Source organism: Pristiophorus japonicus, chromosome 7 (genome assembly GCF_044704955.1).
Source record: "Pristiophorus japonicus isolate sPriJap1 chromosome 7, sPriJap1.hap1, whole genome shotgun sequence".
Lineage (NCBI taxonomy): Eukaryota > Metazoa > Chordata > Chondrichthyes > Pristiophoridae > Pristiophorus > Pristiophorus japonicus.
The window spans coordinates 199,801,782-199,820,734 of record NC_091983.1 but is presented as its reverse complement, the minus strand read 5'-3'; the positions used below and the strand labels follow the sequence as shown (position 1 = coordinate 199,820,734).

At 47.3% G+C, this 18,953-nt stretch overlaps 1 protein-coding gene and 1 pseudogene across 5 annotated transcripts in view; one reads left to right on the top strand and one right to left on the bottom strand.

Moving 5' to 3' along the window:
* daam2 (dishevelled associated activator of morphogenesis 2) overlaps positions 1–18,953 on the bottom strand; it is a 397,560-nt gene that overhangs the window by 171,166 nt on the left and 207,441 nt on the right. For all 5 annotated transcript variants that reach the window (XM_070885703.1, XM_070885707.1, XM_070885704.1 and 2 more), the window contains exons 4-5: positions 5,848–5,922; positions 2,516–2,610 (exon numbers count right to left, since the gene is read on the bottom strand). In XM_070885703.1, the coding sequence (XP_070741804.1) occupies positions 2,516–2,610; positions 5,848–5,922 (170 nt within the window). The remainder of the gene's footprint in view (positions 1–2,515; positions 2,611–5,847; positions 5,923–18,953) is intronic.
* On the top strand, positions 6,094–18,517 carry LOC139266986 (dynein heavy chain-like; annotated as a pseudogene).

The following is an 18,953-nucleotide window of genomic DNA, read 5'->3' as shown; positions in this document are numbered from 1 at the left end:
AGTATTTTGCCTGTGGGACCTATGGTTACAGGGGTCTTTCAGACATTAAAAATTAAAAGCAACACCATGTGGAATCAATCTTATCCTGTTACCGTGGCTCTCCCGTGTAATTAGCCACGGCAGAGTTTGGGCTTCACTTCTGTCTAAACTGGCAGCGGCAGTGTTTTGTTTATTCATTTTCAATTAAGTTCAGCAGGAACACGATGAGTATTAAAAGGTTGTTTCCATTTCTGTGTGAGGTTTTCAGCAAAGCGCTTTAACGCTGGAAGCTAATCTCCTCGTGCCTTTCATTTTCACTTAACATCAGAGGGAATGTGACCCCCTTCTCAGCGCTGTGCTTAGATACTGGGCTCAACGGTGGAATCCATCCAAGTCCTGGCATACAACAGTGCACTCCGACTCAACACAGATGGATCAATCCTCCGAAGGGAGGCACAGCGTGACAATGTTAGCGATTGTGCCAAAGTAAATGGAGCCTGACCCGAGGAACCCTTTCCCGTGTATTAAAGGGTGCCCCGTGCTCTGAATTCAGTCCGTCTCTCATAGTGAGGTGGACCCCAGAACACGGACAGAAATGCTAAAAGGCCAACCTATCAGGAGTCAAATTGGAGAGAAGGAGGCCTTAAGCCCACTTGATCTTCTCCATCCCGAATACCAACATTATCATCCTCCCATTACAGCACCCAGCTGTTTCTTAAATGAATCCAGTGTCTTGGCTGTTGTCACTTGACGGTAAAGAAAAAAAAAAAGACTTGCATTTATATAGCACCTTTCACGACCATCGGACTTCTCAAAGCGCTTTACAGCCAATGAAGTACTTTTGGAGTGTAGTCGCTGTTGTAACATAGGAAATGCTGCAGCCAATTTGTGCGCAGCAAGCTCCCACAAACAGCAGTGTGATATTGACCAAATAATCTGTTTCTTTGTTATGTTGATTGAGGAATAAATATTGGCCAGGACACCAGGGATAACTCCGCTGCTCTTCTTCGAAATAGTGCCATGCAATCTTTTACGTCCATCTGAGCAAGCAGATGGGGTCTCGGTTTAATGTCTCATCTGAAAGACGGCACCTCCGACAGTGCAGCACTGCACTGCAGTGTCAGCCTAAATTTTTGTGCTCAAGCCCCTGGAGTGGGACTTGAACCCACAACCTTCTGATTCAGAAGTGAGTATTACAGTCACTGAGCCACAGCTGTCACTTAAAGAAAGATTGCCCCAGCGCCTGCCCTAAACTTTCTCTTCATGGTCCTCTGCCAGTCCTGTCTTGCTGCTCTGGTGTGTCTCAAACCAGCAACAACATGGGAACACCATCACCCGCAGATTTCCCTCAAGACTCGGATAAATATCACTGTTGCGTCATTGTCTCTAGGTCAAATTCCTGCAATTCCTTACCTAGAACCACAGAATTCTGCAGCACTGGGGGAGGCCATTGACCCATCCTGCTGTGCTGGCTCCTTGAACGAGCTATCCAATTAGTCCCACTCCCCTGCTCTTTCCCTAGAGACCTGAAAATTCCCCCCACACCCCCCCGCCCCCCTGCCTTCAAGCATTAACCAATTCCCTTTTGAAAATTATTATTGAATCTGTGTCCACCTCTCTTTCAGGCAGTGCATTCCAGATCTCAACAACTCGTAAAAAAGATTTTCCTCATGTCGCCTCTGGTTCTTTTGCCAAGGCACTATTTTGAAGAAGGGCAGGGGAGTTCTCTCCTGGCCAATATTTATCCCTCAAGCAACATCACTAAAGCAGGTGATCTGGTCATTTATCGCTTTGCAGTTTTTGGACCTTGCTGGGCACAACTTGGCTGCTGTGCTTCCTGCATTACAACTGTGGCTACACTTCAAAACTAATTCATCAGTGGTAAAGAAACTCTGGAATGTCCTGAGGATATAAATGCAAGTTCTTTGTTTCTTAGCATCCTCCAGCTAAGTGTGAGGAGGGGGGGGAGGATGCAGGGGGGGGCGGGCGGTGTGGGAGGGGGCGGGGTGAGAATGTGGGAGGGGGTGGGGGAGGGGGGCAGGAGGAGGCAGGAGGAGGCGGGGGGAGGGGGCGGGGGGAGTGGGTGGGAGGGGCAGGGGAAGGATGTGGGAGGGGGGAGGGGCAGAGGGCGGGGGGAGAGGGCGGGGGAGGGGGGAGAGGGAGGGGGAGAGGGTGGGGGGAGAGGGAGGGGGAGAGGGCGGGGGGAGGGGGAGAGGGCGGGGGGAGAATGTGGGAGGGGGCGGGGGAAGGGGGGGAGAGGGAGGGGGCAGAGGGCGGGGGAGGGAGGGGGGAGAGGGCGGGGGGAGGGGGTGAGGGAGGGGGAGAGGGCGGGGGAGGGGGGAGAGGGAGGGTGGAGAGGGCGTGGGGAGGGGGGGAAGAGGGCGGGGGGAGGGGGGAGAGGGCGGGGGAGGGGAAGGATGTAGGAGGGGGCGGGTGGGTGCAGAGACTGCCAAAGAGAATATAATTGTTTCTCATAGGGATTGAGGGGAAGAACTGAGTGTAAAATTGACAGATTTGTCTCCCGGTGATGTGGTACCTCATTGGTTGTGTCCTCAGAGCTGTCTTAAGGCCTTCGACGATTGTGTTTCTCATTTCCATTTCCTCTTCATCAAAAGCAAAAACTGTCTGCATCTGTGAAAGAAGCAAAACATTTAACTGCTCAGCATCCATTCTATACATTATGTGAACGCTTCCCTCCAAAAACACAAACACAAAGGATGCTGTGAAAGGACGGCCACTTTAGCTCACAGCGCTGTCACTGATACACTGCAGCCGCAGTATTTTGAGGAATAAGTGTTGGCACCAAGTCCCCGAGTGGAGGGGAGCAGCATCTGCCAACATGGCAGCAGTAGCTGGCTTATAAATGAGCGTTTTGAGAGGAGTTTTCCGAGATGACTGAAGGCTCGGTCGATAAGGTGTGTTTTGAGGAGATTTTTAAAGGAGAAGTAGAAGGGTTTGAGAAAGGAGTTCCAGAGTTTAGGGCTTGGACATCTGAAATCTCTACCACCAATAGTTTAGATGACTGAAGGTATGGAAGGGATTGAAAGCTGGAGAAAGTTGCACAAGTAGGTAGGTGTGAGGGCATGGTGAGATCTGAAGACAAGGGCAATGATTTAAATTGGATATATTGGGAAAATGGAAAGCTGGTGTGGATCAGAGAGGACAGGGGAGAATTGACAAGCCGAACAAAATATCTCACAATATACACAGCATCCTGAGAGACAACAATACCTCTTTAAATCTTATCATTTGTAAGTAAACTGGTTCAGGTGGCATGCTCAGCAACAACAACAACTTGCATTGACATTGCGCCTTTAATGTAGTAAAATGTCCCAAGGCGCTTCACAGAAGAGATTATCAAATAAAATTTGATCCCCTTTCTCAGTACCTTCATCCAGCCCTATAAGCCTTTGCGATCTCTGTGCTCCTCCAACTCTGGTCTCTTGAGCATCCCTGATTTTAAATCGCTCCACCATTGGTGGCCGTGCCTTCAGCTGCCTGTACCCTAAGCTCTGGAATTCCCTCCCTAAACCTCTCCGCCTCTCTACCTCTCCTCCTTTACGATGCTCCTTAAAACCTAACTCTTTGACTAAGCTTTTGGTCACCTGTCTTAATATCTCCTGATGTGGCTCGGTGTCACATTTTGTTTGATAAGGCTCCTGTGAAAGGCCTTTGGACATTTTATTATGTTAAAGGCACTATATAAATGCACGCTGTTGTTGTTACTGTAAGTAGGCTCCAGATTGTTCCATATGTTGGCGCTGTGGGCTCCAGCTTCTCAAAACAGCAGATTTGCAGAGGATTAAAATAGATGCAAGATGGGGAACAGAAATAAGCAAAAGAATATTTATTGCCTTCCTACACACAGTGCCTTCACTGACCTCTCTGAGTGTGCACAAGGCAGGAAGTTGCTGGAAGACGGCAGTAAACTATCCAGAACATCTATGTCAGATAAACAAGGGCCCGGCAAGTAATGGGCAGAAGGTTGATGCACATCGAGATCAACGGTCGAGGGGATTAATAACAGCCACGCACGGTCTCCTTCCTGTCGGAATTTTGAGCGACAGTTTTAGTTATTTTTAAATGTTTTACGGTGGGATGCAAAGCTCGCCCACGTGTATGTGCGCTGCAGGTCGAGGGCGTGATGCATTGGGGCATGTGGGCAGAAACCCTTGGTTTAAATTGTTCTGACGAAGGGCTCTCACGCCAAAGATCAGCCTGTCTTTTCGCAACTGCTGCTGCAGATGTTTTGGATTTTCTTATTCCAGATGTGCATTTTTTTTTATTGCTAGGCTAGATAGAGAGAAACTATTTCCTCTGGTGGTGAAGTCCAGAACAATGGTTCTAACCTTAAAATAGAGCTAGGCCATTCTGTGGTGATGTCAGGAAGCACTTCTTCACACAAAGCGTGGTGGAAATCAGGAACTCGCTCCCAAAAAGCTGCTGAGTCTTGGAGTCAATTGAAAATTTCAGAACTGAAATTGATAGATTTTTGTCAGGCAAGAGGTGGAACCAAGGCAGTTGGATGGAATTAAGACACAGATGAGCCATAATCTAGTTTGAATGGCGGAACAGGCTTGAGGGACTGATGCCTGCTCCATTCCTGTGTTCTTAAAAAAATGAAGATGTTAGGGCCGTGAAATTGCGTAGCACCCCAGTTGGGGACAGTAACACCCTCGAGGCGGGAGTTCCTGTGCCAGGCCCGCAAGTCCCGCCCCGCTCGCGCAATTGGGGTTACCGCCCCTGAGAGGAAGCGGAGCACAAAAAACGCAATGCACTTCCTCCCTGGGGCGCTAAGGGGGATGAAGCAGAGGGAGCGGGGTGCAGCGCTATGCACTGGGCCACGAAGAAGGGGACCTCCCCTTCATTAAAGGGGCAGGCCAAGTTGCAGACTGTGCGGGTCCCACCTTGACCACCAAGGGGGGCGGAGTGGTGTGCCGTCAGCCCAGCACTTCGCTTGAGCGCCAAGCTGCCAGATCGCGGCTCGGACCCTGCGTCAAGGAGGCAACAGGCCGCGACAGATAAGTCAGACGATTTGTGAATCACCCGCACGCCACCTCCCCTTTAACTAGCGCCCTGCGAACGGCCGGCCACCATGTACACACCCACTGAATCTGTCCTGGCACCGCCCAGCACAGCTTCAGGGGGGGTGATGATCAATTTTTGCTCCAGGGTGAAAACGGGTTGCTGCGCACAGTGATGACATCGTCATTGCCGGCACAGCGGAGCGGGGAGCTACCGGTTACCGCCACCGCTAAACTCCCGCAGAATTGAGCGGGAGTCATTGGCAGCGCCATGCCCGGGCCTAAAAGTCATTTGTGTGCCCCCCTGGGGCGTTAACCAGAGGGCAAATGACCCCAATCTCTCCCCCAGGAGTCAAAAAGGGAAGTCAGCTGAAAAAAAGCACATAAGGTTTCAAAGCTGTAGAGTGAGGTACAAGTGGGGTAGATTCTGACTTTGTGCGACAGTGTAAAATGGGCGATAGCGAGTCAGCAGCCCAAATAGTTTTACACTACCCCGATGTTTCGACTTCAATGGAAATCAAAATCGGGATAGATGTAAAAGATATTTTCAACTTACTATTGTCTCCTTTAAACCATCGCACAAAGTCAAATTTACCACCCCGGGGTGAGGTCATTGAGTTCAACATTGTGAATGGCATTTAAGGGGCAGCTGGGAGGGATTGAGGGAAATGTTCAGAAGGCTGGGGGAAGGGCTGGAGGCTTGTTCTACCCATCAGCTATCCGGTCCCTAATAACTGCAAAGGGATTCGCATGAGGAGACAGTGAGGTGGCAAGTCTCAGAATGCATTCATAGAATAAGAGAGCAGTGATGGGAGGGTGTGAGTAGAAAAAGCAAGTCACTTACTGCAGCCATGGAGTTGATGCGGTCAATGTAGTAATCGGGCCAGCTGTTGGCCTGCTTGTTGGGGTCATCCTGCTCCTGGAGAGCAAGGAGAGACTTTCTGTTAAAATTCACTTTATAACATTTTTACATGCGCCAACACACAAACATCAAGCTACACTATTGCATAAAATAGCATTGTACAGAGTAGTATAATACAGCATGGTACATTACAGCAATGTATCCCACTACAGCATGGTATAACATGGTATGGTACAGTACAGCACGATGCAGTACAGAACAGTATGGTACAATACAGTACAGTATGGCACAGCATGGTACAATACAGCACTGTTAAGCACAGTACAGTAAAGCATAGCATGGAATAGTATGGTAAAGTGCAACATAGCCAAGGATGGTACAGTACAACATGGCACAGTACAGCATAGTACAGTATAGCATGGTACAGTGCAGTATGGTACAGTAGAGTCTGGTGCACTATACCATGGTACAGTACAGTATGCTACAGTACAGTATGGTGCAGTACAGTATGGTACAGTATATTATGGTACAGTACACCATGGTACAGTATGGTATGGTATGACTCAATACAATAAGACACAGTACAGTATGGCACAATAGAGCATGGTACAGTACAGTATGGCATAGTATAGCATGGTACAGTACAGCACGGTACAGTATAGCACGGTAGAGTATAGTATGCTATAGTACAGTATGTACAGCACACCACGGTACAGTATAGCATGGTACAGTACAGTATGATACAGTACAGCAAGGTACAGTACAGTATGGTATGGTACAGTATGGTACAGTTAAATATGGTACAGTACAATATAGTACAGTATAGTACATCACAGCATGGCAGAGTATAGTATGGTAGAGTACAGTATGGTACGGTACAGTATAGTATAATACAGTATAGTATGGTACAGTACAGTATTGGACAGTACAGCATGGTACAGAACAGCACGGTACTATGTGGTACAGTACAGTATGGCACAGTATAGCACGGTACAGTACAGCGCTGTACCATACAGTATAGCACGGTACAGAACAGCATCTTACAGTACAGCACAGTACCATACAGTATAGCATTGTACAGTACGACATTGTACAGTATGGTACAGTATGGTACAGTACAATATGGTACAGGATAGCATGGTACAGCACAGCATCTTACAGTATAGCACAGTACAGTATAGCATGGTACAGTACAGCATGGTACAGTATAGCATGGTACAGTACAGCATGGTACAGTACAGTATAGTATAGCATGATACAGTACATTACGGGACAGTACAGCATGGTACAGTACAACACGGTACAGTATGATATGGTTATAGCACAGTACAGCACAGTACAGTATGGTACAGTACAGCATGATACAGTCCAGTATGGTACAGTATGGCATGGTACAGTAAGCATGGTATAGTACAGAACAGTATAGTACAGTAAGGTACAGTATGGCATGGTATAGTACGGTATGGTACAGTATAACATGGTACCGTATGGCATGGTACAGTACATTTTGGTACAGTATAGCACAGTACAATACAGTATGGTACAGTACAGCATGGTACCGTACAGTATGGTACAGTACAGCATGGTACAGTACAGCATGGTACAATAAAGTATGGTACAGTACAGTATGGTACAGTACAGCATGGTACAATACAGTATGGTACAGTACAGTATAGTACAGTACAGTATGGTACAATACAGTATGATGCAGTACAGTATAGTACAGTACAGCATGGTACAATACAGTATGGTACAATACAGTATGGTACAATACAGCATGGTACAATACAGTATGGTACAGTACAGTATAGTACAATACAGTATGGTACAGTACAGTATAGTACAGTACAGTATGGTACAATACAGTATGATGCAGTACAGTATAGTACAGTACAGCATGGTACAATACAGTATGGTACAGTACAGTATAGTACAGTACAGTATGGTACAGTACAGCATGGTACAATACAGTATGATGCAGTACAGCACAGTACAGTACAGCATGGTACAATACAGTATGGTACAGTACAGTATGTTACAGTACAGCACGGTACAGTACAGTATGGTACAGTGCAATATGGTACAGTACAGCATGATGCAGTACAGCACAGTACAGTACAGCATGGTACAGTACAGTATGGTACAGTACAGTATGGTACAGTACAGCACGGTACAGTACAGTATGGTACAGTACAATATGGTACAGTACAGCATGATGCCGTACAGCACAGTACAGTACAGCACGGTACAATACAGTATGGAACAGTACAGTATGTTACAGTACAGCACGGTACAGTACAGTATGGTACAGTATAGTAAAGCTGCCTCCGCAAGATCCTGCAAATCCATTGGCAGGATAGACGCACCAACATCAGCATTCTTACTCAGGCCAACATCCCCAACATTGAAGCATTGTCCACGCTCGATCAGTTCCGATGGACGGGCCAAGTCTTCTGCATGCCAGATACAAGATTCCCAAAACAAGTGCTCTACTCGGAACTTAAACACGGCAAGCGAGCCCCAGGTGGGCAGAGGAAATGCTTCAAGGACACCCTCAAAGCCTCCTTGAATAAGCGCAGCATCCCCACCGGCAACTGGACATCCCTGGCCCAAGACCACACAAAGTGGAGGAGAAGCATCCGGGAAGGCACCGAACACCTCGAGTCCCTTCACCGGGCACGCAGAAGCTAAGCGCAAACAGCGGAAGGAGCGTACGGCAACCCAGGCATCCCACCACCCATTCCTGCAACCACCGTCTGCCCCACCTGTGACAGAGACTGTAGGTCCTGCATTGGACTCATCAGTAGCCTGAGAACTCATATTAGTGTGGGAGCAAGACATCCTCGACAACAAGGGACTGCCTAAGATGAAGACAGTACAGTATGGTACATTACCGCATGGTACAGTACACCATGGTACAGTACTGCACGGTACAGTATAGCATGGTACATTACAGTATGGTACAATACAGCATGGTATGGTACAGTACGGTACAGTACAGCATGCTACAATATAGCATGGCACAGTACAGTATGGTACAGTATAGTATGGTATCATACAGTACAGTACAGCATGGTACAGTATAGCATGGTACAGTACAGTATGGTACAGTATCGCATGGTATGGTATAGTATGGTACAGTACAGCATGGTACAGTATAGCATGGTACAGCATAGCATGGTATACAGTACAGTACAGCATGGTATAGTATAACATGGTACAGTACAGTATGGTACAGTATAGCATGGTACAGCACGGGAACCAAGAAAATGAAGAGCTTCTAAAGCACTTTCTGTTTCAAAACCAACCAGCAGGATCAACTATCAGCAAATATCTGTCCTTGTTATATCCCACTCTTTAATCATTAATTAGTAACCTGTACAGAAAGAGATTTGTCGTGTTTATACCTCTCCAGTTTTCCCTCTCCTGCAGGCACTATCTCACGCTGGATTACAGGCCATTGTCCATGTGAGAGATTAGATAGCTATTGGACCATGGAGCCATCGCAACCGATCTCTGTCCCTGTCCTTGCCTGATGCTCCCCCCTCCGCCCTCACACACACACACACACTTTCCAGGAGAAATCGATGGAGAGCATTCGGGAGTGGGAACCCTGGCTGATATTTTTCCTACACTAGCTCAGGGACATTGAGATCAACTGTAGTGAGATCAACTAGTCGACCACAGGCCAGGAATCGGTACTCAGTGCCACACCGCATGGTGCATTTTCACACTGAGCTTTTCATAACGTTGAGAAAAGGAAAATTGAAACACACCACCAATAACAGATGAGTTGTTCATTCATTTGGTTGCTGCTTGTGGGGTCCAGCTGCGTGCAAAATGGCGGATTGCATCGCATTTCAAAGTAATTCACTCTGTGTGAGATGCTTCTGAGAGGCGTGATGCTATATAAAGGCAAAGTTCTTTTAAAAGTTCATGTCAAAAATCTACAAATAATGTACTGCGATGTGGACTGAGGCCGCCATTGGAGCTCCAGGGGGAGAAGGAAACCTTTTACTTCTGTCTACATTTTTATAGCCAATTGACCGCAAACACATTGAGAATTAAGTATGTTTCCCTACATCATAATAGTGACTACAGTTCATAAGTAATTCATTGACTGTGAGGAACTCAGGGACGTTTTATGGTCATGAAAAATGCAATATAAATGCCAGTTATTTCTTTCTTTCTTCTTCCCATCTCATTAAGTAACATTTTACCAATGTATACAGAGCATTCAGGAACATTATCCTGCGTGCATACTTCTACCTTCATAATATTGCCTGTCTCCTCCCCTGACTCAGCTCATCTGCTGCTGAAACCCCCATCCATGTCTTTGTTACCTTGAAAGTCGACTATTCCAATGCTCTCCTGGTCGCTCTCCCATCTTGAATCCTTGAACTTGAGCTGATAACCAAACCTCTGCTGCCCGTTTCCCAGCTCACACCGTTTAGGGAGGGAATTTCACAGCTTTGAACCGTGGCAGCTGCAGGCACGGCCGCCAATGGTGGGGCGATTAAAATCAGGCAGGCTCAAGAGGCCAGAATTAGAGGGGCGCAGAGATCTCGGAGGGGAGTATGGCTGAAGGAGGTCTAGAGATAGAGAGGGGCGAGACCATGGAGGGGTTTGAAAATAAAAATGATGATTTTTAAAATCGAGATGTTGCCAGACCGGGAGACAATGTGGGTCAGCGTGCATAAGGGTGATGGGTGAGTGTAACTTGCGTATCAATTACGCAAGGGAAGAAATCAGATGTTGTGTGGTACTTCCTCTCTCTGAGAGTAATGATCTATGGAACAGGCTGCTGACTTGAGCAGTGGGTGCTAATACGCCATGTACCTTCAATAGAGAGCTGGACTGGTTCCTGGCTAGAACGGAGATTGCATCATACAAGAAGTAGGTACCAATTACTATCAGTCATGGTCAATGTGGTCTAGTGTCGATTTCCTAGAGAGGTCGGAGAAGAATTTGCCAGACTTGTTTCTCCCCACACACCAATTGTAACTAGTGCCAACTAAAATATGAACAAGTTTATCTCGCCATTCACCACAAGTGCAAAATATCCCATGCCATTTTGAAAGGGTGTTCATCAATGTTCCTTTTAAGCTGCACGGCCACGCAGTTCTCTGGTTCCCCCGCGCAGCTGGCTCACCGGCTTTTCCATGCGAAAAACTGCGCATGCGCGGTGTTTTGAATGGGCCACGCTGCTCCTTAAAGAGGCCATGCACCCCCCCCCCCCCCAAAATTAAGAGGGAACATTGGTGTTCATAGGGCGTGGTACTGAGCCACACAGGCCAGGCATGTCTCAGGTTCCATCCCCAGTCTGTGCTGGAATGGGTTGATATCCGCTAGGCTGACAATAGGGGGCGCTGCAGGTGGCCTCATTGGCACTAGCCTGAAAATACCAGCCAGAGTTCCCACTCCTGTTCATTATTCAGCAACATCCCCACCCCTGGTAGAAAATGTATATGTGTAAAAGGTCACGTGGGAACAGAAGTGGGCTTAGCCGTGATGCTTCCCATGGTTGATCAGCCTGTCAACACTCACTGTATAGGTTCACACGTGAAGAATTGTTGAACTACATGAAGTCTCTATAATAACAGGTTGAGACTTTGAGAGGTTTCCTGAGAAACACTGTATAACTTTATTTCACGGAGCAAGTTTTCTCTCAAACATGAATATTGAAAGCTCCATCAGGAACGTTGCAGGGCCGGAACAGTCGGGCCGTTTCTTCCAAAATGACTATCAGCTGATTCAGATAATCCTCGGCTGTTAAATTATTAACGAGGACACAGCGCTTTCGATTAAACTCATTTGCTGTACTATATGGTCATTTACAACACTTTCCCACCATTGTCTAAACCAAAAATACCCCAGTCACCACAGTGAATGAACCACGCTATGAACCGTGAGATCACTGAGATCACATGCTCCCACCACACAGCTCGCCAACACAGCACTGTGGCAGCAAAGGTCAGCAACAGAGGTCAAAGGAATCCGCCAAGATAAGGTCCGACAACAATGTTATTCCGTAATATTTTGGAGCGAGTGCTCTTCTGTAGCTCAGCGGGTAGCACGTTCAGCTGTGAACCAAAAGGTTATGGGTTCAAGCCCCACTCCAGATAATTGAGCACATAATCTAGGCTAACATTCCAGTGCAGTATTGAGGGAGTGCTGCACTGTCAGAGGCGCCGCCTTTCAGATTAGATGTTAAACCGAGACCCGTCTTACCTCTCAGGTGGACATAAAAGATCCCATGGCACTATTTTGAAGAGCAGGGGTGTTCTCCCTGGTGTTCTAGCCTTTAGACTTGAGCACAAAATTTAGGCTGACACTCCAGTGCAGTACTGAGGAAGTGCAGCACTGACAGAGGTGCCATCTTTCGGATGAGAAGTTAAATTTGGATAGCTAAAAGAACTTTACAGCCAGTCAAGTACTTTTGAAGTGTATTCACTTGCAACATGTAGGAAACATGGCGGTGAATTTCTGCACAGCAATATGTATCCCTCAACAGTATTACTAAAATAGATGAATGTTTATCACATTCCTGATTGTGGAACCTTGCTGTGCGCAAGGCAAGTTAAAAAAAAAGTTTCACATTTCGGTTTTAAATTTTTTTACCTGGTTCCCTCCCTGCGATCGATCAAGCCGGCACTCTGCTGCAGTGCATTGGGCTGATTGGACCAGCTCGCGGCTTCCATCCGTGTCCAGGTAAGTCTTCTTTAGCAGAACCTGCAGCGATGGGCCTTCCCTTTAAGGGAGGGAAGGAGCCTTCCAACGCGGCATCGCTGCATGGCCCAGTGTGCAGCGCTGTACACCGGCCTGCTGCCGACTGCGCTCCAGGAAGGAAATGGAGCGCTTGATTTAGCGCTCCATTTCCTTCCTGGAACAAAAAGCTCGAATCGTTTTAAAGTTTGAAAACATTAGGGCATGGCACTAATTTTTCAAACTTTTAAAAGTTAGCTTCCCAAACGGAGTGCTGCCCAATTTCTCCCGCAGAGACTTGCATTTCTATAGTGCCTTTCATGACCTCAGGCTTCTAGCCTGACAGCCAATGAAGTACTTTTGCAGTGTTGTCACTGTTGTAATCATAGAAGCACAGAAATTTACAACAACGAAGGAGGACATTACGGCCCATCGTATTTGTGCCGGCCGACCAAGAGCTATCCAGCAGAATCCCACTTTCCAGCTCTTGGTCCGTAGCCTTGTAGGTTACGGCATTTTAAGTGCACATCCAAGTATTTCTTAAATGTGGTGAGAGTTTCTGCCTCTACCAGCCTTTCAGGCAGTGAGTTCCAGGCCCCCACCACCCTCTGGGTGAAGAAATTTCCCCTCATATCTCCTCTAAACCTCCCCTAATTACTTAAAATTTATTTCCCCTGGTTGTTGACCCCTCTGCCAAGGGAAACAGGTCTTTCCTATCCACTTTATCCATGCCCCATAATTTTATACACTTCAATCAGGTATCCCCTTAGCCTCCTCTGTTCCGAAGAAAACAGACCCAGCATCTCCAATCTTTCCTCATAGCCAAAATTCTCCAGTCCAGGCAACATTCTTGTAAATCTCCTCTACACCCTTTCCAGTGCAATCACGTCTTTCCTGTAATGTGGTGACCAGAACTGCACACAGTACTCCAGCTGCGGTCTAACCAGTGTTATATACAGTTCAAGCATAACCTCCTTGCTCTTGTATTCCAAGCCTCGACTAATGTGGGAATCGCAGCAGCCAACTTGTGCCGTGCAAGCTCCCACAAACAACAATGTGATAATAACCAGATAATCTGTTTTTATTATGCTGATTGAGGGATAAATATTGGCTAGGACACCGGGGATAACTCCCCTGCTCATCTTCAAAATAGTGCCATGGGATTACGCAGTGGTTAAAGCTTCCCTAATAGGTTAAAGCTTCCCTAATATCTTCCGGGAGATAATGAAGCTCTTTAATGTGTGATTGATTCCCAGATTAAGTTCTTTAAATTTCTCAATGTGATGTATCACATATTAATCTTTTTGCCGCGCTCAATCTTACGACTGACTTTAACAACTTCAGACCTTAACCTTAGAGCTCCCACTCCCTCTTGAGCAGGAAGTGCTGGCAATGTGGCCTGGATGTGTCGAGGTGGGGAGATGAATTGATGCTTGGGTTGGAGACTGCCTATTTGACTACTGTGCTGGTGAGGGGTCAGCATCCTTGGTGTTAACAGATCATTTTATCTCCCAGGATCCTGGACACTGGAGCCTGCGCAGCTTGGCCAGAGTTTCCTGCTTCCATTATTTCCTGTCCTGTCGTCTGTGGCTCAGTGGGTAGCACCCTCGCCTCTTAGTCAGAAGGTTGTGGGTTCAAGTCCCACTCCAGTGCAGTGCTGAGGGAGTGCTGCACTGTCTTTCAGATGAGACATTAAACTGAGGCCCTGTCTGCTCGCTCAGGTGGACGTAAAAGATCCTATGGCACTATTTTGAAGGAGAACAGGGGAGTTATCCACGGTGTCCTGGCCAATATTTATCCCTTAATCAACATAACAAAAAAAACAGATTATCTGGTCATTATCACATTGCTGTTTGTGAGAGCTTGCTGTGCGCATATTGGCTGCCACGTTTCCTACATTGCAACAGTGACTACACTCCAAAAGTACTTCATTGGCTGTAAAGAATTTTGAGATGTCCAGTGGTCGTGAAAGGCGCTATATAAATGCAAGTCTTTCTTTTATCTTATCTTGCACCTGCTGAACTATTCGCACAACCTCAGTGTCTTATAAATGTCTTTAATGTCTCCCATTAGGCCTCCTCTGGTCTCATGCCAACTACTGCCATTTAAGCATCTTCTCTTTTCAATTACGCACTGTACAGATCATTCTACTGCTTCTAAAATAAAAGCAGAATACTGCAGATGCTGGAAATCTGAAATAAAAATAGAATAATGCTGAAAACAGCAGGTCAGGCAGCACCTGTGGGGAGAGAACCAGAGTTAAGGGCCCCTTTATTCAGCCGGGGGTGGTTGAAGTCAGCCGAAGAACCCAGCAAGGATGGGATGTGGAGACCCTGCCAATCTCAACAGCCGGGCTTCATTGGAATGTTGTTGAGCTGAATCCCGCCGGATTATGTGGGACCTCATCCATGGCCGGATTTTTGCACTCTCCACCCCCTTCCCTTTGTTCTGTTCCTTTTTAAAACCTGCTCATCCGTAGTTTCTTCCAGTTCTGGCGAATGACCTGCACCTGAAGTTTTAACTCCTCTCTTGGAACATAGGAACAGGAGTAGGCCATTCGGCCCCTCGAGTCTGTTCCGCCATTCAATGTGATCATGGCTGATCTGCGATCTAACTCCTTATACCCGCCATTGGCTCTTATCTCTACATCTCTACAGATGATCTACTGAGCAGTGTTCCTGTAATTTGTTTCGGGCCACGGAACCCTTTAATGGACTGCGCGGCCCGTTCATAATTCCGCGCAGGCGTGATTTTTTCCAATTTAAAAGCCAGCTGCCCAGGACCCCTAGAGCGCTGCACGGCCGTGAAGCTTAAAGGGAACATTGTTACTGAGTGCTTACAATATTTTCTACTCTTGTTTCACACTCCCAGCATCTGCAGTATTTTTCTGCTTTACTTGCAAAAATAAATTCCGTTATTTTCCATTTCTCTTCTGCTGCCTGGGCACTGAGAGTCGATGGCAATTGGCAAAAGCACCTTTTAGAAAAGCAGAGTAATACTGAGGCCACTGTGACCTGCTAATTCAAGATGCCATTACCCAGTGTATTTGGGAAAGAAAATGCTCAACATAAACAATCGCAGCTCCAAGAGAAACCAATTAGAATACTCACTGATGAGAGCAAGATTTGTGTTTAAAAGGCATTGGGGGGTAATTTCAACTTTGAGCGATAGTGTAGAATGACTGACATCGGATCAGTCTCCCGCTATATTGACTTCAGTTGAAATGAAAATCGGGAGAGATATTTAACGGGCGGCTGACAGTTTTATACAGTCTTCCAAAGCCCAAATTGCCTTACTATTCAGGTAATGTGTGGGCTGGATGGCTTCCTTTGACCTTGAGTTAACCCCAAGCTTCGCTACTTTGGTTCTTCTCTTCGCTACTCTGACTAATCCTGTCAAACGTTTCCGTCTCTGGCCGCTCAACTTAAGCTGTGCAAGACATTTCTGCAACGAGAGAAGTTCGACAAGGGGCCTGTTTGAATGTGGGTTGTGAGGCGGCTTCATCCTGGAAGTCTGACTGACAGCTAGAAATGGGACTTCGTGCCAACTCAAGCCCAGTCAGCTGCAGCTTTTTATTTATTTAACAAAACACATATTCCCCTACCCAAGGGAGAAAACCCCTACAGATCTTTGGCCAAGAAATTTAAATAAATATTAATGGTCGCACATTAAAATATATCTCCTGCCTATTTTATATCATTATATTGGAGACGTTGGTTGGCTCCAGTATTCACAATATTCTTATTAAGAAAACACCTTTCTCAATCCCACTTTGCAGTGCCAAGATCCTGAACTGGTTACAGATGTTGTGGGAGGCCTGTCATGTGGTAGCGATCCTGTTTTGTGTCTTAACGAATGGCTGGTAATGTTTTATGAGCTCCATTTTCTTTCTAAATGATTTTCCTCTTTCTATTTTGCTGAATATTCGCAGTGATTGAGATGAGGAATGCTTTTTCACGTCAGGCGCTCACAGGTCAGGGCGGGTGCAGTTAGACGTTGGAGGGTGCTCACTTCTCTGCTGCCCCATCTCGGAGGAGCCCCAGTGAGAGAATTGGAAATGCCCCCCGGGTTCGGCCGGGCCGCCAACAGGCAGCCTGGCACGTCCTCTTGGATGCCAGGCCGCTGGCCCGGCCGAAACCCTCTCTGGTGGCCCAGTGGACCTAAGTTTTAAAGTGCCCAAGGCTCCCCCCTTTAAGTAAAGGGGAGAGATGTGGTGAGTCACATGCGCAATGATGTCATCGGGGCCGAAATTCAGCTCCCAAAGAGGCCGCTTACCGCCAGAAAACGGCGGCCAGGCGGTGGAGTCGAGCGGCCGCCGACTTCCAGTCCAATGGCCGCCGGCAGAGAAATTCAGCTCGGTGATTTTTCTGGTGGTCCCCACTTCCGCCCACTGCTGCCGACCCTCCTAAGTGCGTCATCAAAGGGCACATCGGCGATCTCCCGCACCTCCAGCACACCTCCCGCGAAATTTAGCTGCAAAAATCTTTAATCTGCCGCGCAGTGTCCCCACAGCTTTCTCTGTCAGTGCACCTTGCTTTCACTATGTGAGCCACGGCAGAGTGGCGGCCCTTCAAGGGGAGGGCGCACTGCCACGTCCACCATGTTGTTTTTTGTCAGCCGTCTGCCAGCTCGGGCCGAAAATTATGCCCCCCCCCCCCCCCCCCCCGGGTTCGGCCGGGCCACCAACAGGCAACCTGGCATTCCCTCTTGGATGCCAGGCCGCTGGCCCGGCCGAAACCCTCGCTGGTGGCCCAGTGGACCTAAGTTTTAAAGTGGCCAAGGCTCCTCCCTTTAAGTAAAGGGGAGAGATGTGGTGAGTCACATGCGCAATGATGTCATCGCCGCTCCGCTGCTGACTGACAGCGGCGGAGACTCCGCCCCGCCTCCACTTCCGCCCCTCTGGAGTGCTTACCTCCCCATTTCCGCCCACATTATGACCGACTTCCGGTTCGCCGGGAAAAAAAATGGCAAAAACTGAATTTACCGAAAGAGGCCGCCTCATCCGACGCGGCGTAAAAAACACTTCAGGAATGGAAGGTGCGACCCGTTTCGGGCAGCGGTAAATTTCACCGTGTTATCTCTCAGCCACACTTCCAAAGACATCAGACCCAAGGTTCAGTTTGCTTTTTTTCCAGTGCCATCAGGCGGAAATTAAAAGTACAACAGCAATAACTTGTATTTATGTAGCAGCTTTGACATAGGAAAATATCCCAAGGCACTTTGCAGAGGCGTGATCAAATAAATGGATGGCGAGCCAAAGAAGGACATAGTAGGATGGGTAACCAAAAACTTGGTCAAAGAGGTGGGTTTGAATGAAGGTCTTAGAAGGTGGAGAAAGAGATAAAGGGATTTAGAGGGGGAATTCCAGAGTGTGGGGCCTAGGGGCTAGAAGCCCAGTCACCAATGGTGGGCTGAATGGAGGCGTGGATATGCCAGAGTTGGAGAAACAGAGAGTGCTGGTTGGGAGGGAAGGTTGTACAACTGGAGAAGTTTACAGAGCTAGGGAGGGATGAGGCCATGAAGGTAATTAAATTAAATGATAAGAAACTTAAGTTTGAGGTGTTGGGGGTCATCAAGGACAAAGGTGATGGCTGAGTAGAACTTGGTGAAGTACATATAGGATATGGGCAGCAGAGTTTTGGATAGGCTGAAGGTTATAAAGGGTGCAAGTTGGGAGACCAGCCTGAAGAGTATTGGAATAGTCGAGTCTGAATAAAAACAAAAGCATGGATGAGGGTTTCAGCAGATATAGTGAGATAGATATGAACCACCACTGCCCTGGACTGGGAGCCACTGAACAAGCAGCAGAATTCAGAGCCAGTGTTCACTTGGTTGTTTAAAGAACTTCCTTGCGATTTTTCCATAGGCTGGTGATATTACAGAAGAGATTAAGAAGATATGGGGTTGGAAGCTCAGCTCAAGGTCAAATGGGACACTGAAGATCTGAATAAGCCGATTCAACTTTAGACAGTGGCCAGCAGGGGAGGAAGGGGGGATAGAATCACTGGCAAGCGTACAGAGTTTGTGGCCAGGGTCGAAGACAATGGCTTTGGTCTTCCCAGCATTTAATTGGAGGAAACCAATGGTCGATGGTTCTCCCGGTGTCCTGGCCAACATTCGTCCCTCAACCAACACCACCAAAAAAATAGTTCAACTGGTCAATTATTCCATGGCTCTTTTTGGGATGTTGCTGGTGAATAATGTCTGCCATGTCTGCCTGCATATCACAATCAATATACTTCGCAAATAATTCATCCACTGCAGCTTCTTGAGACATTTTAACATGTAGGGCACTATCCTGGTAACGTATTCTAGACCTTTATTGACCTTTGAATTTCTATCGGACTTCTCTCCTTACTCGTAATTTTTAATTTTTGACCACT